The sequence below is a fragment of the Polyodon spathula genome, chromosome 1 (genome assembly GCF_017654505.1).
Source record: "Polyodon spathula isolate WHYD16114869_AA chromosome 1, ASM1765450v1, whole genome shotgun sequence".
NCBI lineage: Eukaryota > Metazoa > Chordata > Actinopteri > Acipenseriformes > Polyodontidae > Polyodon > Polyodon spathula.
Window position 1 is genome coordinate 33,795,464 of NC_054534.1, and position 25,741 is coordinate 33,821,204.

A 25,741-nucleotide genomic window follows, 5' to 3' on the forward strand; every position below is an offset into this window, starting at 1 on the left:
GATTTCAATATTTGCATTTGATGTGAGCTCAATGTATTGTACCACCGGTATATATTTTTCTGAGGTGACTGGTAGAATGAGTGTATTAATCCCTTGTGCTGTATGCAGCTGAACTTAATTCATATTTCTGCAAAAAACGAAGAACGGTTGTAGGTCGCAATCTATTGTACCAAATACCATACTGCCTTCATTAAGATTAGTCATGTGGAATGAGAGTGACAGATTAAAATATAATTCTTTGTCTGAAAAATTTGAGCTAGGCACTTGTTTGTTGTAGTTGCTTATCATTTATACAGTCTCTGAAAAGCAGGGCTTGAGCCTATGTTCAGTAACTGATTCATCGTAGGCACCTGCAGTATAGATTAATAGTCAGAAGCTTTTCCCCTGTCAGGCATCGGAGACCATGAAGGTTAAATGTCAGACAGTAAATGGCAGACGGTAATCACACCAGGAGTACAGTTACATCTTAAATATTTCAGAAGAAGCTGGGAATGCCTAACATTGTACTGTGACTCTTTACTCCATTCACTTGCCTCATAAGAGCAGTGCTACCCCACACTGTTACCTATCTTCTGTGAATGATAAATGCCCAGAGGTGGTACATTTATTGCCCCTTAAACCCACTCAGACCCCTTCATTCCTAAATATCTTGGTGGTATCCCTAAATATCTAATTGACCTCACAAGTGCCATGGCACCCCAAAGTTATCACTAATGAGTCGTGGCATATTTTGGTTCAGAGAGATGCCTAGCATGAATGCACTGCAAGTTTCACACCCATGCAATGCTAGGATGCCATTATCATAAACCAGCTAATTGTGCCAGGGTGTCATAAATCCATTCTTGGTTTTCATTTTATGGAGTGAGATTATTTAAATTCAGCAACAGTAATGTGGTTATTGCTGAACCTTGATGTAAACTAATTAAGGAGGCTTTGAAACTTTTGTGGTTGCTACCTGAAATAAGTTATTTGTCTGAAACCGAAGTGCCACGTACTTATCAAAGTTTTGCATACCAGTAGGCCTATATGTTTATAATAGAGCTGCATGAAAGTCATAAATCTTTTTGATTTTTAGCTAGAATTTGCCTTTTGACTTTTACTTTCCAGTACAATAAAGTACAATTTTTAAAAATGCACATTCAGTATGTGTTCAGTGACTCCATGAAAAAAAGTGCCAAGCCTAAATGTTTGCTAAATAATGCCTTTGTGATTTAATTGCATTATTCAAACACGTTTTGCAACAGTAGAGGATTGTTTTTGTTCTTTCAGGTTCCCCTTGTTGACAAGGCAAAACATATACTCCTAGAAAATGCAGGCAAATCTTTATTAATCTTTGCATATCTGTGTAAAGTCTGAGCTGAACTAGGAATGCAATTTGTTTGAACTTTGTATATTTTAATGTAATCTATTTTAATAAGATTTGAAATGACTGTTATATACCCAATGGCCACAAGGGGCTTTTCAAGCTTAACAAAAACTAAAATCTGAATTTGAGAACTAAGCCTGGCATAGCACCGATACCTAACCAGAAACATTTCATACAGTAAACCTTTGTCATCATGTTGTTTGTAGGTTACAATTTATGAATTACGTGGCCAAGCTTCTGGCGAATGCAGCAATCTTTGGCCAGTATGCCGAGGCTGCAGAGATGCATTTCACTTTTTGCTGTCATATTTAATCAAAACTTTACATGACTTTGCATAGCCACTTAGATTTGCGTTATCTTCAGTGAATACAACTATAGCGTATTTTTTTCCAAACAGTACATTAGAGGTAGCCTACCCTTTCCTGCAATGGAACTTTCCACAGTGACACATTCTCTGGTTGATCATTTTAATTTTTTTTTTATTTTTATCATCTACTTTTTCTGAATGTTTTCAGATGTACAGCAGATTTTGTCATATTTCCGTGATAGGTAGTTTCCAATTTGCATGTTGCACACACGGCCTTGTCCTTGCTTATAAAAGGTACATCGTCTTGTACTTTAATTTTCCAGAACCGAAAATGCTCCCAAACATTTACTTTTGGTTGCTCCTGGATTTCTCACCAGCTCAAATCAATAAATTAATAAAAGCAGGTTTCTCTTGATCTCTGCATCATCCTGTATTTTTTTCACAGACACATTCTCAGTAACTTTTAGAAGCAACAGCACAGATTACATTCTTGACAGTAAGTCGTTATACAGAGCAACTCTGCGGCACCGCTGCCGTGTACGGAGCAGGGTATAGTATCCAAAGCACTGGGGGGTACCTATCGCGGTTGTAGTGCATCAGTAAAATACAGTATTTGCTGAATACCTTGTGTACAAGACAGTGTAAGAGAAGTACTATGGTAGAATACGTTTGAAACATACACAATATACGGTAACACTACGAAAAAATTGAGCACCTGTCTGTCCCTCCCTCCTCCAGCTCGTGTTAACCAGAGGCACATTTCTTTATTTGCCATCTAGACAGCAAAGCGCTGTATAGCTAAAAATGTATTGAAAGAAATGTCTCGCAACTCCTCTGCTGTTTGTGATTTTTATTTTTTGTTAAATGCCCAGATGACCAAAGCAATCGTAAGTTCATATTATTATTGCTGTTACTATTCTTAGTAGTAATAAAATGTGACTGTGCTTGGAATGGTGACTGTTAAATTAAGCTTGTTAGTCTGCTGCAGTTAGTGCTGCTGCAATGCAAGCTTACTCGCAAGCAGTATCAATTATAAGTAAACAAACAATGTATTTAATTATAAAAAAATGATTACTGTTCTATATAAACTACATGTGAATGTTTTATTCTATTTATATGGCTTACCTGTAAAATAATACTATTTCCAATCAAGTGTAAAAAAGTAGCTATGGTGACGTCACCAGTAAATTATGCAAATTATTACCATCGAAGGTTCGAACCTTCCTTCAGTAATATGTTCCGAACCTTTTGAAGGTGAAAATGTACCCTTCGTATATATATATAATCTCGGTCTTGCTCTTCTAGTGAAACTAATTTTAAAGGATTACTGCCTCTTTGCTCCACTTTGTCAAAGCAACATTTCTACATTTTGTGGTGATAGGGTGGGTTAGTTGATTTGATTAAAAAAAAAAAAAAAAAAAATGGCTTGAAATAAACACTATTATCCCGGTCTAGCTCTCAACACAGAACAAAGAATGTAGACTAAATTGATTGTACAATACCATATTCATAAGTGAGTGTCTATAGTCACCACTGTGGTGTTCGCCCGTTACTGCTGCTGACGTAGCCACAATTACTTGAGTAAAACCTTCTGAAACTTGGTTGAAAGTCAGATGGAACCATCTTGAAAAGTGGTTTGATAGCAAATTTCTAAAAGTTAGTTTACATCATAAAATTACTTTGAGTGGCCATCTGGGACTGGCGGCAGTTGCCTCAGTTTGGTAGGACAGTAGCGATAATTGCAAATAGACATAATTGCAAATCTGTTTAAAAAAAATAAAATAAAACAAAACAAAAAAAACAATCACTCCCCCCCCCCCCCCCCCCCCCACATAATACAGTATTAATTCTTGTAATGAAATTCTAACTAATGAATTTAAAATCATTTGCGCTGACTACCAGTTATTGAATCCGGACAGCATGCGTTGCGCCATTGCATTTTAATCAAAATGCACTTTTAATCGCTGTAACTTCTGCTCCTCGCCATGTGAAAGTCATTTTGACCTGGAAACAAGAAATTAATTACCAATGCATATTCTAAAAGAACACCTTCAAGGGGGGTTGTTTCTTATGAAAGAGGAGTATTACATACTCCTGTAATTGCATTGTAGGCTTTTTTTTTCACTGTGTAGTATTTTATTGTGACAAAGAAATAAGTAAAATATAAGTGGCCTATGAGTATTTAGTAGGTGCCTGGTGTGTGTGTATTTTCTGTGCCCTGCTTTCTTACTCATTCCTACATATATATATTTTGTAATTTCCCTTGGGTTAAGTTGAACCCTTTCCCGACCTTATTAGACCCTCATATCTCATTGTTATGCTTGTGTTGGTGTCTGACATTGACCTCTAACCTAAAATGGCTGCCATTTTGAGGTCATGTAACCTTTTTAAAGAGAGATAGTACAATTTGACCTACCGGAGATGCTTTGTTGACAGACGCCCCCATGTCGGTCTGTCTGTCACACTATACCGGATGTACATGATAGCTGCCATCATTTTCCACCTAACCGTTGTCAGACACTCCTAGCCCCTATAGATGTTTCAGATTGCATTAAGCTTTGATTCGATAAACTTTAGATTTTGTAATATGAGTTTTTATCCTGTACATGCACTCATTCACTTTAATATTTTGAACGGATTGTTTGCTTCGTTTTAAGTCTTATTGTACTCTTCACAGTAGTTTTATTATTAGAATTACGCAGATGTGCCAAATTTAAACTACAATTACATTGTAATTACAATTGAAATTGAAATTGAACCCCGGGCTGAACCACCACCATTGAACCACTGCAATACCCACATAGTTCACGCCTATCAATATACCGGTAATGCATCTACATTTAAGTTAGTGCTGGGATGAACACAGGATTTTCATGTTTGGATAGTCACTCATAATTTAAATATTTGTTTGGATATTTGTTCGTTTTCAAAAAGTAATAAAAGCCATAATATTGCTCAGAACATAGGCAGAGACAGTATAGCGGCAGGGGTGTGTGGCCCCTGTGTGTATGCTTTTATTTTACAGCAAGACGTTACAATATGTAACACGTTAAAGTAAAAAACATATCCCAGGAGTAAAGAATACGTTGTGTAGGCCTTACTTTACCGCAGTGAATTAACTACAAAACAAAGGATGCCAAGTAGCATTTTAAATTAAATGTTTTTGTTTATTCTCATAATAAATTGTACATAAAGTTGACACTGCATTTTATTTACTTTTTACTTTTTTTCATTCCTTTCCATTGCTGTTTCTTCACAGTAAACAGTGGCCGGAGACACGTTCTCATGAAGTAGTAAAATGAGGTTCACCTTTTTGTAGGTGAACAAGCAAATTAACTCAAAATATTTGATATACCAAATGTGGAAATGGCGCAACAAAGTCGGAACAAAAAATACAATATATAAAATCTATATAAAATCACTACACAACATTTCCAGCAAGGTGGGCCCTGTTTAAGCAAGGCATTTCAGCATGATGTACTTGCCTTTTTTTTCTGTCCCATGAGATTCTGACTCACTCTAAAGCAACACAGTGTGGATGCATGCACATAATCTGGTTGTTTACTTTTTGCTGTCAAACTTTTAAATATAGGCTCAAGAACTGCTGTGTTGTTTCTGTATATATATATATATATATATATATATATATATATATATATATATATATATATATATATATTAATCTCACATTTTACACAGAGTTCTTTTTCATTTGCCATATTTTAAACTGTCAGTCAACTTCTGGTGAGGTGGTAAATAAGTGCAAGGTATTTTTTGTCATTTCTAGCGAATAAGGACATCAGATTTTTGTATCTGAATAAATGTCAAAAAATATTTGTTGGACCTTTGTCCCAGTACAGATTTAAATTGTTACATGGATAGAATATGTGTTCTATAAAGTGCAATATCTTGTATGTTAAATATTACTGTTTAAAAATGAATTATACGTACCAGTTAACCATTTCACTGACCCACATGTCTGCCATACTACATTGTGACCATAACTGTATTTTATTATATATCATTTTATTTTACACTGTAACCTTCCACTTGTTGAAATTGAGGAACCTTTGTTTGTATGTGCCTGCACTGATCTAGTTTATCTCAAAATCCTTGATGTTATGATCTGTTTGTGCTGTAAGTAATCGGAAAGTAGCAGATTTGGGTGGATGTGGGGAGCAGAGTGTGGCACAGTTTAACTGCTAATTTAGTTTTTCAGTTCTGCTAGGCATGAGAATGATTGGAGACCAGATAGTACATTTTGATTGACGAGTACTGTCATACTGTCAAGAAAATGTTTTTTCTATGCTAATACACTGTGTAGTAGTTTTTATATCAAAATCAGAAAATACCATAAGCACATTCCAAATTTACAGTTTGGTATTGTTTCTGTAATATAAATGAACTCAATCTATGAGTAACTGCAATTCATATAAATGCAATGTCTATTTTTTATGATGGTATCTACAGTACTTTTAATACTGTTTTTATGTAATAAACAGTCATCCATTTTTTGTGAATTCTGGCCACAGGATAATCCTGGATTTTAATCTTACTGTAATCCGTTACCTAATTCAGTACACAAAGCGGGACTAGTCTATCAATCATGCTTCGTTCTTGACTGAATACTGTTGAAATGCAATCAAGTCAGAATCGTTACGACATCACAAAATGAATCCGCTCACAAACCACGTGCTCTGACAGCTTCTGAGTGTAGCACACACAATGTCTGAGAAGGGGAGGAGGGGGAGATGAAAAATGTAGTCCATCCACTTTTGAACATACAAGTTTCCCTACTGTTTACCTTCTAGTGTGTATCTATTCATCAGGCTCTGTAGAGGACAGCCACATTTTCACTTGGCAGATGGCAGTGTACCAGCTCAGTGTGTATTAGCCTATCCATTACATTTACTGGAGCCCAGCCAATGTGCTGTGGTGAGGGTTTTGTGTGAAAGTTGCAAGCCACTCAAAGGCTTGAGTCTCTTTATTATTGTTGCAGTGAGGTGAAACAGCATTTGGACGTTTAAGAGAAACAGCAGTAGGAGTCGACAGGAGGGAGATGAAATAAAGCGAGTCAGTTGTTGGTGTGCTGCTCCTGTGATTCGTGTTGTCCCTAGAAAAGGGGGTGAAACAACACCAAGCAGGAGAAAAAGGATTCTTGAGTTTTGTCATTGCAGTTTGATATTCAGGTTTCATACCGGTGATGAAAAGCTGTATAGCTCTTGCTTAGAGCATCATTCGTCTCTTGCAAGGAGCCTTTTTTTTTTTTTTTTTTTTTTTTTTTTTTTTGCTGCAGTGCTTAATTCTTTTAGAGTCTTTTTTATGTGTATGTGCAATGTCTGTGTGTGCCTACACTATGCCTAGGAGAGTCATACCAGCAAGCAGCTTGTGCATCCCTGAGATAAGATATTGCTTGTGTTTTCCTTGCACAGTCCTGCTGCAGCATGGAGCAGATCCGAACATTCGCAACACTGACGGCAAGTCTGCCTTGGATCTGGCTGATCCCTCTGCTAAAGCTGTCCTCACCGGTAAGTATTGTTCAACTTTCTAATCTTTTGAGCCCTCCCTCCTCTGCTTTCTCTATCTTTTTTTTTATCTTCCTCTTCTCATTTTGTCATCTGTGTTTATTTCTCCGTTCTGACTTTTTTGGCAAAATCAGTCTATGTCATTATCTTATTGACTGAACATGTAACTACAGTATCATTATTTGGAGCATTGTCAGAGCTTTATTTTTAGGTCTGCTTATGTGAAAAATAATTATTTGCAGGGTTCTGTAAACATCTACAGTGTTGAAGTAGGCGACTGACAATTTCTGCCTATAGAGAGTTCAGAGCTATGTGCTTGTCATGAATCTTCCAGTTTTCAACTCATCGTATAATTGAATACTAATCAGTGAAGCACAGTCTTTCTGCATTTAAAAAGTATAAATGCTCCAATAAACATAAATAATGATCATAATACTCATACTTTGACCATTTTTGTTTTATTCGCCTTTAAAAAAAACAAACAAACAACCATTTCAGAAAACGTCATCATCTTCAGCATTTGAAAATGTTAAATGAATACAAATTTTAGTCACAAATGCACAATTATGTAGTAATTGAAAACGACATAGGGCTTACTATGTGCAGTTTATTATCTAAATCTTCTTGATTGATTTAAAAACCATCAGTGACGTGTGAAATGGATGTTTGCCGCATATCAATTTATTATTAAAAAAAAAAAAAACACAAGTGTAGATTAGAAAAATTTCTAGCAATAATTGCCCGGTGTAAACCCATCTAAAGGAATGAAAGTAGAACTCTTACAAACCTAAAAGTTGTAATTGATGAAGAATGGGTAGGATAGTAGTAGGTTGTAGTACCAGATGTAAAATTTTTAATAACACTGTTTGGGCCAAAAACTATGCAAAAATATATTTCCATTGCTAATGCACATGAATGAAAACATCAGCTATAGGCAGGACTTCCAGCTTCCATGAAATGTAATCTGTCTGACAACAATAGCCTCTAGGGATACAGGTTGAACAGCTAACATTTAAAGAACATGGGATTATTTAAAATGTCTGCTTTTGGTTTGCTAAGTTTTAAATCTGAGACCTAATCAGTTAAATTAAACTACTTCTAGTGTGTGTGTATATTTATATGTCTAATCAGACTTGAAGTCAAGTCCTAAAACCACGAGTCCGAGTCACAAGTCCTTGGAACAAACTCTAATCAATTTTCATTCAGCTAGTGGTAGTAGTGGGAGAACAGTTTACCAAATGAATATTGTCTGATAACCCTCAGGAAAGTGTCACAAATAATAAAAATAGAAAAAATTTGATTTTCTAGCTAGATTATTGTATTTGCATGCCTTTTCCAACTTGTCTGCCACCATCTTTTGGAATTGGAATACTGTTTGAATGTACCTGAAGTTTATAGATAAGTTTAAGTTCAAGTTTGTGGACGTGGTTTTTCATTTTAATAGATGTTGTGATCTGGACTAAAAAGTGGTTCATTGTCAGAATGTAGTTACCACAACATGACTCATGTAATGGCAGAAAGTGGTACGATGACAGATTGCAAGTTGTATGCTGTCATGTTTTGGTACATGTGCAATCTATTGTGAACTGGTGGGTGTTTTACTGTTGTCTGAAGAGGTACATTTATCATTATTTATACATTATTTTTTTGAATCTCCCAACTTAAACTGGCAACAGACAATTAATTTCTCTAAAAAGAAAAAATTCAGGAGAAATCCACCGCAAAGTTGCACAAGATAACAAAAAAAATGTACAAGACGAATGTATTGCATGTGATAAATATTTGTATACTACTTTCTTAATGGTGGAAAAATGATGAATTACATTAAAAATGATGTAGAAGACAGGAAGATGTGATTAATTCAATAAATGTACCATATTTGAATGGGTGCTTCCCTGCTTTCTTCGTTGAAGTTGTTTAGGCACGCATGAGCAAACAGTGTGCTGAGTACCACTAGACAGGTAAGAAGTTAAAGTTACTTTTACCTCTGACTATAGTATCTACTTTGACTTCAATTTGGGTAAAATTTGCCAATCTGACTTAGACATTGCCAGAACTGTATGTGTTCTTAAATAGTAAATTTAGTATTTTTTTATTATTTGTTTTACAAAACAGAAACGTTATGTTTCACTTTCATTGCATTTGTACTTTTATTAAGTCTGTAATACAATGATGCTTTTACGAGATTGTGTTTCAGTTCATTTGAATTTGGACCATTTTTTTTTTTTAAGCTTTTCCCTTTTACAAAAACATGATGGTGGCCAGCATTTTTGAGTGTTCACGGACTTAAGTCCTACAAGTCTGTCTATAATAGTTTGAGTAAGCAGAAATAGCACAGGTGTTTCTATACAGGATTTTATTTATAAAATGTATCTGTAGCATTGTTATTTAGCACCATATTTACATAATTGACTCCTGATTTCTCTTTGTAGTAGTCGGGTATAGTGCTCAGGTGCAATTTGTTGAAAGAAAAACTTGAAAATTGTTTACTGATCAGCAGTTTGTTTCTTCTTGCAGCTAGGTGTTTACCAAGCCAGCCTTGTAATAAGAAGCTGAGTTTTTCTCATGTTTTATTAATGCCAATCAGAATGTTTTATACTAGTTGACATCAGCAGTGAGACAATGTGAGCAAAGGGTGTAGTAGGAATCAGTCTAGGCAATAATGGCAGTTTGCTTAAAAAATGTCAGTATAACTTGGCTTCAGCTATACTAAAAAGCTTCCAAGTTGCTAGCTGTTTATTTTATTTATGTATGTATGCATTTATTTATTACATACGTACAAAACTGAAATTTAACTTTATAGACAGTCAACCTCAGTTAACTCGACATCCCACAGGGATGCCATTTAGTGTTGACTTATCCAAGGTGTCGAGTTACCCACGGGTGTATATGACATGCATATAAGTAACAGAACTCATGTTTATTTTTAGTTAAAAGTCCTTATGAAAATGATTGTAAGAACTGTAGTGAATGAATCAACTGCAGTATACAGTACTGTACAAACAAATTAATAAAATAACTGCAGCATAATTTTTACGAAAACAATCCAAACACAAACTGTTTATTATACTTCTAATTAATGGCTTGTATTGTCTAAGTTGGCTTAAATAGCAAAAGTTAACAAATGTACAGAATTAACTTGGTGAATAAAAACAATAATAAACAACTTAGTTTCATAGAAAAATCAAGCATTGTTAATTGTTTTGCATGCAAAAACACACGCTTTAAAAGTTCTGCTGACAAGGAGCTGAGACACTTTGAGTATCTTCAGTGCCCTCTGAACTGTGTCCAGTGCGGCGATGGCTTTATCCAGTTTGATAGTAGGCTGTGGAAGTTAAGGTATCGAGTTAACCAAGGTGTGTCTCTCTCTCTCTCTCTCTCTACACGCAGTCGCAGACAAATATTTGGGCAGTTAAAAATAATAATTGAGAAACCACAAAATGTGATTTCTATAATTTTCTAAGTGTTCTGTTGAAAGATCTAAATTAAAGTACAGATTCAGCTTAATAGTAAAACACATTTATTACATAATTTATTACATAACTACAATGTTACAAATCTATTGCAAATTTATTACATAACACGAAAAATAACCTGCAAAAACTAATTTCATACTTTGACAAAAGTGTTTGGGCACCCTTATGTTAGTATTTTGTGTGCACACCTATTGCTTTCTTTACAGCTTTTTTTGTATTTTGAAACCAGTTCCTGGCATCTTTCCAGAAATATTTTTGCCCATTCTACAACACATACAGCTTTGAGTTCTGCAATTGACTTTGGTCTCCTTTTTGCAACATCTCAATGGGTTCAAGTCTGGGGACAGATGGCCAATCCATAACTGTAATCTTCCTTTTTTCAGAAATTCCTTTGTAGACTTCGCAGACTGCTTAGGGTGATTATCCTGCTGGAATGCAAACTTCTGTCCAATCAGCCGTCTAGCACTGGTTAACAAATGAGAGTGCAAAATGTCTTAGTGTTTTGCACCGTTCATTGATCCTTCTACAATACAAATGTCACCAGTGCCTGAGGAAGAAAAACAAGCTTATACTATCACACAACCTCCACCATGTTTAACACTGGGCATGATGAACTTTTCTTTAAATTCTTCTCCTTTCTTCCTCCAAACATGTTGCTTTCTTCATGAAATAAGTTCTATTTTGGATTTGTCTGACCATAAAATTTGGTTGAAGAAATCATCAGGTGGCTTAAAGTCCAATCACTCTGTTTTGTGTATTATTTTTAACAAAGGTTTTCATCTTGGTTTTAACTCATGGACATTCATCTTGTTAAGGTATCATTGATTGTTCCTTCGCAAATTTTTTGACTGTCTTCTCAATTCTTGGGTCAAATCTTTTTTTTTTTTATTTTTTTTTTTTTTTTTTTAGTAGTCGCCAATTGATTTTTACCCCATTTTTCTCCGTTTGAAATAGCCAATTGTATTTTAGGCTAAGCTCAACGCTACCACCCCCACGCTGTCTCGGAAGCAAAGAAGATGAACACACGCTGTCCAGTGAAACGTGTGCCGTCAGCAGACTACTTTTTTTTTTTTATTATTATTCCGCAGGCCTGCCATGCAGCCACGGAGGGCAATGTAGCTCTTGCCAGCTTACAGGCATGTCCGCAAGCGCCTGGCCAGTCTACAGGGCTCGCTGGTGCGTGGTGAGGACACCCTGGCCGACCTAAGCCCTCCCCACCCGGGCAACGCATAGCCAATTGTGCAGTGCACCTTGGGAACTCTTGTCCACGGTCAGCAGTGGAATAGCCTGGACTCGAAAAGGCAATCTCGGACCGATTTAATCAACTGAAGATTTGATTGCAGATTAATTTTCTTTTACATTTTAATTGTGCATTAAATGTGCATTCTGGGTAGACAGAGAAATGCGTGCTGCACACTGGTTTTAAGCTTGTATAAAAATGGGTTAAAATTGTGTAAAAATCATATTTGTCATGTTTTCTACAAGGATTGCTGGTAGTGTGCTACGGATGTAGTCAAAGTTTTACATACCCCAATGGAAATTTATAATTTGTCAAAATTTCTCAAACAAAGAATTTTAGGAAAAATCTTTTATAGCAAAAGTTAGTGGTTAGTGGTGGCAATCTCATGTGGGAAAGTAAGCTGTTGTCCAACATCTGCCAGCATTTTCCAGTCTCTAGTAGCTTTCATTTGTCCTAGACGAGTTTTGGTTTGAATACCTTTTCTTGGAGGTTGCTCTCTGGGACGGAGGAGGATGTTCTTCGTGTGTCATATATAGCTGACATTGGTGGCAACCATGTTGCGCTTGTCTTCCAATACTAAGGCCAAACGTTGCAGCACCTGGTCATGATGCCAAGTAAACCGTCCTTGGCTAACAGCCACCTTACATCCTGTCAAAATGTGTCTTAATGTAGCTGGAGATGAACATAAAGGACACCACGGATCCTCTCCTACCCATAGATTTAGGTTATGTGGTGATGGAAGAACACACATGTTGTTGACCTGATGAAGAAACTGATCATGCTCTGGTCCATTGTCCGTAGATCTCGCCAACTGATTTTACGTTGTTTCACACTGTCCCATTTCATCCATTCTCCCTGCTTGGCCTGGGAAACTGCCTTTATGCACCTCATCCTCTCCCTGCTTTTGCACCTCATTGACTACCAGCTTCCTCTGTTGAGCTGGGGCTGCTTTGTGCCATGTAGGAGGAGCTGAACTGAGACCAAGGCCTCTCTTCCATGCTGTACTTGCTCCATGATATCACTGATACGAAGGGCAGACTTTGCATCTTCCGCAGTTTCCTTCCTTCCAGTTTTCAACACAGGTGCTGCCTCCCTCACACATTTGTTGTGTGACTCTACCAACGTCATTTCCAGTCAAACCTTGGAACAGTTAAACTCCTCGGTTAGAGCTGAGACTGATAGTTGCAGTATCCCTTTACCATACACTCCCACTCTATGAATTGATTAGTGCTTCCAGCTTCTCTACTGTTGCCAAGGAAAAACCTCATACACAGTAAGTGGCCACAGAAGTCTTGGCAGTAGACAAAACTGAATGCACCAGAGTTTGTTTGCCCTTTAAAGCGCTGCTGTCTGTGCTCTTCAACCCTCCCACTCTTGTTGTCGCACTGCTTATTGTCTCACATCTCCCATACAGACTGTGTCGTTTAGGTCCCCATCATACCATCTCCCAAGACTTTTCACAGGCTTCTCAGACACTTTTGGTATTGCCTCACTGTTAATGAAGAACCTCTTATCCACTGCTTTACCTTTTTAATTATTGAGATGCTCCTTGACTTAGTGGGCTTGAATTGCATTCTTGCAGGTGTCCCTAATGTTTTGTACACTCGGTGTATATCTCTAGCGCTATCTCTCTATCTGCCAAATCCAGAAATGTCTGTAATGCTACAAACAACTGAGCACTACATCTAATTCGGGGTGTAACTGTACTCAAAATGGAGGGGTCCTGTTTAACCAAATTCATTCACATTGATGATGTTCCCTAGCAACAGCAGTTTCTAAGGTTACTTCTCTCTTAATCACACAGTCTGATTAGCCAGAAGTAGGACAATGACAGAATTTTTGATTTATGTGTACAAATAAATAAAGCACCCCAACATCTATTTTCACAGTACAATCAATTTTCTCAGTAGAGGCAATTATCCAAACTAACTGGGACCAGTACTAGTTTGCATAATTTATTTGTGTGGATAATAGAACCGGTATTAATGACAATTACTGTAGCTTTAATAATGTACAAAATAAAGTTAACGTACACAAATACTTAGTACACTAATACCTACTGATGATATACAGAGCTTTACAAATCATTAAATTTAGTAAAACTTTAACACCTAAAGTTAAGTTAATGAAATACTGTAATTATTAACGTACCATTTATCAAACCTTGTCAAAGAATACAATTCAGCACAACATTGGCACATTACAGAACTTTAGGAATCATTAAACTTCAAAAATGTGGTAAAATGTTTTTATACTTCGATACTTGCTGTTAAGGCATTATAATAACGTGCAATTGAAATTAATAAAAGTTCTTAGCTGCTGAATAACAGACAGAATCTCCAGCCCTTACTGACAAAGTAGAAGAATAATTAAGAGTGAGGTGACCGTTTTAATTTGCTTAACTGCAACAATTTAAAGCGCACATTGCTCCATCTAAGGTTTTGGTGGGCTCAGTAATTCTGCAACTATCATTTGCCTCAGTCTGCTGGTCCTTTTTTTGGCAGCTAAATCGCGTAGACATTTTCGCAAAAGAAACTGTTTGTGTAATAAAACGCACAATTCATCATGTGATTACTAGTGCGTTCGGTTGATCAAAGATCAGATAATTTACTCTACTGTATTTGTAATTTTGAAAATTATACAGTAGTTTTTTGTTACTAATGCTAATCCTGATCCTCTGCTATCAGACCTAAAAGCTTCAGCTTGTCTAATACGACAGGTGGTTATTCATTTTACAGTAAAACCATTTAGTGTTGACAAAGTTGAACTATTCCTTTGCCACTGTCTGTTTCTATACTGAACTCTGTAATCAATAACATTCTACAAGTTGTAAATCAAAAGCTTGGTTTTTACTATTTGTTTTTGACTAGTACAATGAATTCCTGAACTCCACAGAATTTGCTCCATGCTATCAAAGTGCAGTTCTTAGTCGCTTCTGTGACCTGCTTGTGAACTATAAAAAGACATGAAAACCAAACCAGCCACACAAAGTAGATGGGAAAAGGCTAATATGGCCCTTTCAGAAAGTCTGACAATTCAGTCCTCAGCTGTTTGGATGATTCCCATGATCAAGTTTCATGGCAGTCATTTATCCAAATAAACTCACACCCTGTGACCGAACATGGCTGCCGTACTTGCTGTTATGTGACTCAATTTTCAGAGGATAAACATTCCCCTTTTTGTTGGTCGAGCAATTGGCTTCTAGTATCCATTATTCGTACAAATAGGTTAGCTTTTTTTTATATACGTGAATTTTCGGAAAGGCTGTTAACCGTTTACCAATATTTCACCTCGGTTTATGGAGTACAGTCGAGGAAAGAGCAGCCCTGCCTCTTGGTGATCTTTCCCTGATTACATCGCAGGCAAGCCATAATTTAAAAAACAATTTTCTTTTACCAGTTGCACAAACATTTTGCCATTTATTGAAGCAGGCAGCTATTACATTTTAATAGCGGTTCTCTTTATTTTATGTTCTGGTTTTAATATAAAATATTTTGACAGGTTTTTTGAGGTTTGCAGCCTTCCTATTAACCTTGTGTTAGCTGGCCACCTGGACGATCCGAATCTGAAGATCCGTCTAAAGGATTATTTTGCTATGTGAAACGTCTCGTAGATCGACATTCGCTGAATTGAACTGTTTTTTAAATTATTAGTCGTGTTACTGAAGCACAGACTTCTACTATAGCAATAACTCTCCCTTGACACTTAATACTTATCAAAATGTTCTCTTTTAGTAATCTTTAGATGATATTGACCATGTGTTCTTTGATGCAAAGCATATGACAAAAGTTTTGCATCCATACCTTCGAACTGCATGTTATATGACCAACTGTAGGTTTTCACCTTTTGTTTGTAAGGTAAAACTTACAGGAGTAGAGTAGGAACACATTTCAGCTGGTGCCTTAATCAGTGTTGCTTTAAATAGTGTTTGAAGTTGTGGATGACTGTTTGTTTTTAACACAACGCTTTAAACTCAGTGGGGGCGTGCTTGCCCCTGGGGATGTATCTAAACTGAGGTTCTGTCTACCCTGCAGATATTTGATTGCACAGTACTAGGGCTGCAAAAACGGGTACATTTTGTTCTTTGAAAGTTCGGAACACATTACCGAAGGAATGTTCGAACCTTTGATGGTACTTATTTGCATAATTCACTGGTGACATCACCACAGCTACTTTTTACATTTGATTGAAAATCCTATTTTACAGGTAATCCATATAAATGGAATAAAACAACCCTCATGTAGTTTTAAATACGTTGATTAGTACAGTAATCCATGTTTTTATAATTTGGATAAAAACAAAAATGCACATTGTTTATTTACACGTAATTCATGCTGAAAGATTGAATGTTGCATGTGAGTGACATTTAATGTGTGCTTTATAGCATTCACACATTGTCAAACAGTTTCTGTTAACAGAAAGAAAAAAAAAACAAACAAGCCCAGACGTGAATGCAACTTGACAACCTTCGAAGGGTTAAAACTACCTTTGAATTCCTGGCTAGTGAACTAACCTTTGAACATAGCCCTACACAGTACAGTATTGGAGTAAGATATTAACCACATACCTGTCCTTCACATTTTCAAATCAGTTTGGGGTACAGACACGCATCATTCCACCTTAACATTTTTCACATAAACGTTACCTTGGGAAGCATGCTTACAGAGAATGCACTGTTAACTATGTTTAGATGTCATATTTATATTGTCTGGGGACATCTACAGTTCAGTAAAATAGTTTTGAATATTTATTGTTTTCATCCTTTTCTTTCCACTGTTTTTCAGACTATTTTTTTTTAATTAGTTTTAGTTAACCAGAGCTTAAGAAAAAAAAGCTATTGTGAATACTATCCTGTATTAAAATAGAAGGATGCCACAGTTTTAGGGGTTGTGCACTATGAGAACTGCATTTCCATAAATTTATTTTACTATTAATCTGTTTTAATAGATTGCCTGTTTTACAGTGCTGAGAAAGTTTGTGAACTCCTTAGGATTTTCACATATTTTAACCCTAAAATGTTATTAGATCTTAATCTAAATCCTAATAATAGATAAAGATAACCTGATTAAACAAATGACACAAAAACATGATACTTTTTTCAACATTTATTGATCCACAAATGATTCAACATTCAATATCCATGTGGGGGAACAAGCATGTGAACCTTTAGATTCAGTAACTGGTGGCACCCCTTGAGCAGCAATAACTTCAACTAAGTGTTTCCTGTAACTGTTGGTTACTCTCTCACATCAGTTTTGAGGAATTTTGTCCCATTCCTCCTTACAGAACTGCTTCAACTCGGTGACATTTGAGGGATTGCATGGACAGTTTGCTTCAGGTCCTGCCACAACATTTCGATGGGGTTTAGGTCCAGACTTTGACTAGGCCATTCTAAAATGAGGAATTTCTTCTTCTGCAGCCATTCTTTTGTAGATCTGCTTGTATGTTTAGGATCATTGTCTTGGTGCATGACCCATTTTTGGTTCAGTTTCATCTCACTGACGGATGGCCTGACATTCTCCTCTAGAATCTTCTGATGCAATGCAGAATTCGTGGTTGTGTCAATGATGGAAAGCCGTCCAGGTCCTGAGCCAACAAAGAAGCTCTAAACCATCACATTCCCACTACCATGCTTGATGGTTGGGATGAGGTTCTTCTGTTCAAACGCAGTATTTGGTTTTCGCCAAACATAACATTTCTCACTGAGGCCAAAAAGTTCTGCCTTTGACTCATCTGTCCAGAGAACATTGTTCCAGAAGTCTTGTGGATCATCTGTATGCTCTTTGGCGAACTTCAGGCGGGCAGCAATGTTCTTTTTAGAGAGCAGTGGTTTCCTCCTGGCTATCCTTCCATGAACACCATTATTGTTCAGTCATTTTCTCATAGTTGAGTCATGAACACTCACATTAGCCAAGGCGAGAGTGGCCTGCAGAACCTTGGATGTTACTGTGGGGTTCTTTGTGACTTCCTTGATGACTTCCTTTTCCGATTTGTTATTGGAGAGATTTTAGTAGGCCATCTTGAACTTTCTCCATTTGTAGGCTATCTGTTGGACAGTGGATTTGTGGAGCCCCAAATCCTTAGAAATGGTGTTTAGACTGATGAGCATGAATAACTGTTTTTCCGAGAGCCTCAGAGATTTCTTTTGATCATAGCATGACATGTTTCCACACACATGTATGGTGAAGTCCAAACTCAAAGTTTCTGATATTTATATAGGGTGGGGCCTCCCAAACTCACCCCTGAAGATCTACCTAATTATTTAACACCTGATTCTAATTATCCTCTTAATTGAGCTGATAAAACCAGGGGTTCACTTACTTTTTCACATACCCTGAATCTCAATTACTCATTGTTTGTCCAATTTATACATCATTTTGTTTCAAAAGACATGGAATTGGTTAATATAAGCCCTATTGGATATTTAAGAAAAAGTTTTGAGTACATTACAAATGAACTACACTTGATACCTGCAAGTCCCATTCTGATCACGGGCATTTTTAAACCACTAAAGCGAGCCTTCCTTAACGTCAGGGTATTGAGCAAATCGGTCACGCTGACAACTTGCATCCACAGTTTGCTGTTCATGGTCTTGTATTATTGTAGCCCATTTCTTCAGAATGGTTTTGTGTGTTTTTATCTGCTGCAACATCTATCTTAAGCAATACGGTAACTTGAAGTGCATCAAGGGATCTGTAGTCCCAAAACTGCACTAAATTACACTACAGAGGCACTAATCTGGATGCAAGTTAATACATTTTCCAATATCCATTACACTCTGCTGTTCAAACTGGGGGGGGGGGGGGATTTCATTTTATTCAAAATGTTCTTCCCTGGGAGGGCTGCAAAATAATTTGCACAAACAGAACATTTGTTTTGTGCATTTGTATTGTAAGAAGTAATTTACATTAAGCCACTGCTAAATTTGTCTGGGACCTTCTAGGAAGTTAGTCTAATCAGAGTTAATTGAGGCTTGAGGTATGTATGAAACTTAAAATATACATTTCTTGATCCACATGTCAGCCCTGATCCACAGTCCTTTTACACTTTACGTGGTGAATATAATGACTGTTTTGATTTCGCACTAATGTCTTTTTTTAATGCCCTCCTAGCCTGCTATAGAAGTTTCATATTGTATTTCACATAAATGTGTGCTTATTACAAAACTGACGACACTCTGCATGTGCCTGCACTGGATGATTTCTTCTTTAGTGGCAGCGTATAATTTAAAATCAAAGAGGCGATTTTATTTTAAGTGCATTACAGTGGCAGTAGAAAGATGGTTGCTTCTATGGGTTCTTTTTCAACAGAAAACATGATCACAGCAGGGTCGCACAAGCCAGTAGGCACCCACCCCTGTAACTGCTGCCCTTCCAGCTGTTCTAACTGTTCTACTTTTTGCTTTTTATTTTGGAAACCCTGTTGCATCTCTACAGGTGTACACAGATGTTACCCCCTGTTTTTTCACATACGTTTTTAATTTTTTTTTATTTTTGTTTGCAAGCAGGTCTAATGAAATTGCTGGAAAACAAAACGAACAACTTTTAACTTAATTCAGAGAAAAACCTGCTTGCTTTCTTTGAAAACTGACATTTATTGAACACCCTTTTTTTGTTTACACATTTATTTGACATTTGAAGGAATCATATTTATTTTTTAAATTCACTGGTCCTTGGAGACTCTGCCCAAATCAGCCAGGTTAAAATCCATGTTAGTGAGATGCACTCAGCTTGTGACAGGCTTACATTGCCTCGCCTATAAAGGAAATGCCGCTCTTTGGGCTTAGGGTACTTTGGTACCTCTTACCAGAGCTTAAACATGACTTTTTGTACTGCTTAGCACCGTGAAGTATTTACTGAAGTCCGGGAGGGTTTACCCTGCATAAGTACCCGCTAAAAGTACAGACACAGACAGAATTGTGGCACTGGCAGATGTCATTTTGTCATAATTATACTGAGCTGAGTACCAATTGAGGCTTTTCATTCTGTGCAATTTTTCACTCGTTGCTGGACACCTTAAAAAATGACGGCAAAGTTGGATGCACTGGAAATTACATTTTACAATGGTTTTGTTAATTTAAAGTAATACATTTTTGCCTTTTAAGAAAGCTGTAAGTTGTACTATAGGACTCCACAGGATCAAAGTACAGTAGGTGCCGGGAGGTGTTGAATTAGTGACCTTGAGCTAGTTCTTGCCTACTGTTCATAAGGTAGGTGTCAAAACCACTAAATATATAATGACTGCCAGTATACCTCCTGGAGATGTTGGAATTCAGTACACAATACTGATCCCTGAGCTGCCAATCCTGTAAAGAATTCTATATTGTATTGATACAGAAGCCACTGCATAACTATTCATTTTGACTGCAGTATATAGCATTTATGTAAGCTGCAGTTTCTATGGTTGACTCTCACTAGATTGTAAATTCCCTGAAAGAGTTCCAATCAAAGCTCCAGTAACATTTTATAATTTAATATCCTTTGGATTTGTATCTAAAGTAAGAAAGTTCCAAATTGAACAAAATGATGCCTGGTGAAACTGAGCTTACTGATTTCTTCTCTGGGGTCTGCCCAGTCAATGGTGCCTACTCTCATCAATACTTATGCTAAAAATAAACTCTCTGTACTTTAGCAGAAAGGACTGTGAAAAACAGTATGACCTTCAAGCTATTTTCTTTTGTCCAATTCATTCTTTAATCTGTCTACCAACCAGTACCTGAACAAGACTGTGGGTTCCATTCTAGCCTTCAGTATACTGTCTAAATCAAGTGGATACTGTATGACTTGTAGTAGCATGCTTCATTAAAAAGAAATCACAATGAAGATCTGTTTCTTGATCCCAGAACTCCTATGATAACGTACTTGCACCCTTATAATGTAACTCCAATATAAATCACTGTGCCTTTAGATCACCACAGTGGATATTCACCAGTGGCTGGTTCTTTAGCAGAGAGCTAGGGAACTTTCTTGGAAACCACTCCCCTCTACTCAGGTCATCAGCTAGCCCTGTGCTTGTGAGATCTATCAGTAACAGACTAGGTACACTGCTTGGCCCATCATGTTTGGAGTGCTTAGTACACTGACGTTCAGGCACATTGCTGGTTAATTAGCCTGTCTTTCGATCTGCCTGTCTGTCTATAGAGCTGTTTACGCCCGGTTATTTTATAGATGGAATATGTTGTGTGTATTTTACTTGTCAGTTTATGTCCCTAAAAACTAAGAATGCAGTAGCACAATTAAGTACCTCTAAAAAAAAAGAATTTTAAGAAATCTTTTGTAGCAAAAATTTTTTTTTGTGGTTGAGGGGAAAAAAGTTACAGGAAATAATGTCCACAATTATTTATTTTAGCAATCTTTTTGCAAAAATGCTAATTCAAAAGTATTCATACCCTTTGATGCTATGATAGTGTTGTCTACGATGTGCTAGAAATTTCAAAATAATGCAGAACCTAATCCTAGAAAAGTCTAGAAAATACTGGATTGTAGGTGAACATTCTTAGAGGGTATACAAGGGTTAGGCATAGGGTGATTGCTGTCATTACCATTAAGTCAACATGGGGGGGGGGGGGGGGGGGGGGGGGAGTAAAGGGCTATCTGAAGACCTTAGGCAGAAAATTATTTATTATCATAAAGCTGAAGAAGGATACAGAAGATTTCCAAGTATTCGAGTAGCCATTTTTCAACTATTGTTGCTAAGAAGTACAAGACTCATGGTGCTGTCACAACGCTCCCTCGTCCTTGGTAAAAGAACCTTCTTTCCTCCATACCAAGTAGAAGAATTGGGAGGAAGGTTAATAACAATCCGAGATTGACTAACAAAGATATTCAAAGTGAACTGGCTGCAAGTGGGACTGGGATTTCCGTTTCAACCATAGGTCAAGTATTGCATGGTGAAGGTCTCAATGATCGCAGGCCAAGGAAAAAGCCACTCTCAGGAAAACATCAAAAGGACAAATCGCACAAGTGGAGTCCTCGGAATTTGAATGAACTAGAACAATTTTGCGTTGAAGAATGGTCAAAAATCACTAAAGAATCATGCCAAAAGCTCATTGACAAATGTCCTAATCATTTGAAAGAGGTTATTATTGCTAAAGGTGCCTCAACTACCTATTAATTTCATTTTCTTTGTCAGGGAATGAATACTATTAAATTAGCATTTTTGGAGTTTAGCAAAGAAATGACTGTAATAAATAATTGTAGACATCTATGTTTTGTACCTTTTTTTTCCTCATCCATAAAAGCAAAACTTACTACAAAAGATTTTTCCTTATTTGAGAAATTTCTAAAATTATAAATTTCCACTTCAGTATGTACACTTGACTACAACTGTATGATATGTATATGATATCTGTGTGTGTGTGTGTGTGTGTGTGTATGTATATATATATATATATATATATATATATATATATATATATATATATATATATATATATATATATATATATATATATGTATGTGATCGTTACAAAGGGAAGCTGAACATGCGTTTGACAACATACTGTGTCACTTTATTAAAAAGTTGCTAGTTTGCAAACTGAGCATACAGGAGATTTTATCTTATGCACACCAGGAGAGAATACATAAAACATACTGAAATAATTATGCTGCAGTACTCCTAGACAATAGTGATGTGCAAATTGTCCAGTAGGTGCAGTGTAGCATTGATTTCCCCTATGTGCTGTTGTCTTAGAATGGCTAAAGATTTTTATGTAGAGATTAGGGGTTTAAAATCTATTTTCTTGCTTTAGTTTTTTTGTTTTTTGTTTTGCTTGTGTTTTTCAGTGCTGCAAGAAACCAGTTTACAAAATTGCATGCTGCAGTACATTCATCCTAAAAGGTAACCTCAGTGACTTGGCAAAGTCCTTAAATCTATAATTTATTTTATTTTTTCTTGGAGATTATTATTCTCTGCCCAAGAGGAAATCCGTACCAGGGGATATAGTTGAGGCGGTCGTGCGTCCTTCCATGTGTACATCTATGTACGTATGTCATACTTCACACATTTTTGCATACATCTGGAGAACTGCTTATTCAAATGTCAAACTTATTTTATATTTGACAAACTATTGAGTATTAAATGCTGTGGCTATGGGGGTGTCTCTGTCTCCTGTCCATCTGTATGTTACACTTGCATTACACAGAGTACTGCAACATTAGAAAACACATTTTAAAAACTAAGAAATCAGGGTCTCGCCGTTTCTGGAATCCAACCTATACCAGCAATTTTTCTTTTATTTTTCTGAGTTGAGCCTTTATAGACAACAGTGCAGTTATTTTTTTCATTTTTAAAGACCTTCAATCGATGACTGATTTTGCTGCCAGGTATAGAAAACCTGGGCTACCTCCCTTTTAAATTTATATATACACACACACACACACACACACACACACACACACACACACACACCCACCTACCTACCTACTAATAAACAGTTTGGTTTATTCACTGGGGCTGTTGTACCATGCAGGAACTCCAGATTGATCAGGCTTATTTTTTATTAAAGAATGCAAAAATGATTTTGCAAGATGCATTGCTCACTTACAAACGACTGCGTAACAGAAAAGCAAGAACACAGTTGCTAGGTGTCTCTGCCATTTTGGTAGTAAGTGCGTTTAACCTTAGTAATTGTGAAGTATTTCAGTAGTTGTATATAACTGAGATAAGGGTTCATAAGGTTTGCAAGGGGTTTATACCCTCCCCCAATTTTTAAATGGCTTTGGATCCACATGCAATAGAATAAATTATAACCCTAGAAGTAATTTAGACATCAGGCATGTTTGTAGCTTGTTTTTCCTTTTGAAATTTAAGCCTACAGGTCCCTAAAGCTTTTTCCCTGCAACATGTGCCCTTGTGCTAGAATGTGCCACTTTCTTTGAGAAAGCTCTCCTGTGATTGACTAGGGGTTGATTTGACTCATTTGTCTGTCAGAGAAACTGCAGTGTGAGCTGCTGTCAAACTGACACACACATGGTATTATCTGAGACAATCAGGATTTTATTGCTTACTCTACCCACTTTAACACTTACAATTCTGCTGTGGTTACATGCTAATACAATAATCTATTGCCTGTTTGATATTATTTAAAAATAAATAAATACATTTAAAATTTTAGTAATTAATAACGTGCTGTTAACATTATTTATGCAGTGAGACAAGGTTTTGATGACAAAGTGCCCACTCATTTGTGCATTTGTAATGTCTTCTGAAACTAGATATTACATTGCATTCCAAGCCTCATCATCGTCGTCTCATCATCAATATAATATTTCTTTAAAAGGGGACTAGGAGATGCTGCAGTTTAAACACATGTTGCTTATTTTGCATCTTGCATCTAAATTGAACAGTAGTATGCTGCTTGATGTTTTCCTAGAGTCGTGAGCCCTTGATGTAACTGATATGAATTCAGAATACTGTCACAGTCCTGTGCAAAACGCACTTAAGGAATTATCTGCTGTTGGATTTCATCACATCCATCTACTGAATATTACCATTAAACCTAATGTATGAACATACAGGGTTGACTATTTTAGCAAAGCTAAGATTTATTTATGCTGTTTTCTGATGTTTCTGGCTTGTTCATGGCCACACGTAACCTATCCATTTAAAAGATCAATCTGTTGATTTTAAAGCAACTCTCCAGGACAGTTAGGAACAAAATGATCCAGATATGTACTGAGTAAATGTACTGATCTGTTTATCCAGGCTCTTGAACAGTGGGGAGTGGATCACTTGGATTAGCAAAAGACAGAAGCTGACTGCCAACCCAGTCTGCACTGGAGTAAGGATGTAATGGAGCCTTTTGTGTTCAGGGTTTTTAATTTGTTTTCAAAACTACGTGGCACTCACAAGATAGTCGGGGTGAACCCATCTCATAGATTATAAAAAAGGGATTTAAATGATTCCTGGTTTAAGCATGTGCTAGACTAGTAGAGGTAGTGTCTGACAAAGTACAGGAAAGTAAAGGAGCTTTAACATTCTATATATAATCAATAATAGTTTTAAATACTCTTAGTCTTTCATAAGTTATTATTACTTAATTTATTATCTTTTGATACTGAAGCTATTCATAAAAGTTATTATTCCTGAATTTAGTTGCATACTATAATGGGTTACCTGATGTCATTTATATAAGTGGAGCCTTTATCGAAGGCGACATTTTAATAGTAAATAAAAACAAAATACAATTGTATCTTCCAGCTCAACAGAGACGTGCTCCACTTTTGTCTTGGTTACCCCCGCAATTATTATTATTATTATTATTATTATTTTATTGATTTTTTTGCTTCCATCTCAGATAACTCAATATATTTAAATACATAGATGATAATATTTGTAATGTTGGATTTATACGGCACACAGGGAATTACGGTTTAGGCTATTTGAATATGAAAAGAAAAATAGTAGTAAACAAGATTTATAATGTATAAAAAGAGCAAGTAGCTGAAGCTGCATCTGAACAAAATAAACTGTACTGTACTGTTAGCAGTAAAAAAAAAAAAAAAAATTAAAAACACTACTTTAATGTAAATGTTGGATATGCATCAAATACAAATTGAGAACTCTGATCTGCTTGGTGTCAAAGGTATCTTTTCTTTCATAATAATGAATCAAAAGCAACATTTATAACAATTTGTGAATTTAACGAAGACAGTAGACTTTTTGACAAAAATACTGTTTAATTTAAAACATAACCTGTTCTCCTTTTTTCACCATCTTTTGGATCCAGTGTTACAAACCTACCGATGTAACAATTTTGGAAACCAATGGAATGTGCTGAATTAAACAGATTCATGCATCAAGCCAATATTAAAGATGCAATAATAA

The 25,741-nt window shown here is 36.3% G+C and overlaps 1 protein-coding gene across 2 annotated transcripts in view; it reads left to right on the top strand.

The window, feature by feature from the left end:
• Nucleotides 1-25,741, top strand: part of tnksa (tankyrase, TRF1-interacting ankyrin-related ADP-ribose polymerase a) — a 131,961-nt gene that overhangs the window by 29,364 nt on the left and 76,856 nt on the right. For both annotated transcript variants that reach the window (XM_041253735.1, XM_041253745.1), the window contains exon 3: nt 7,106-7,201. In XM_041253735.1, the coding sequence (XP_041109669.1) occupies nt 7,106-7,201 (96 nt within the window). The remainder of the gene's footprint in view (nt 1-7,105; nt 7,202-25,741) is intronic.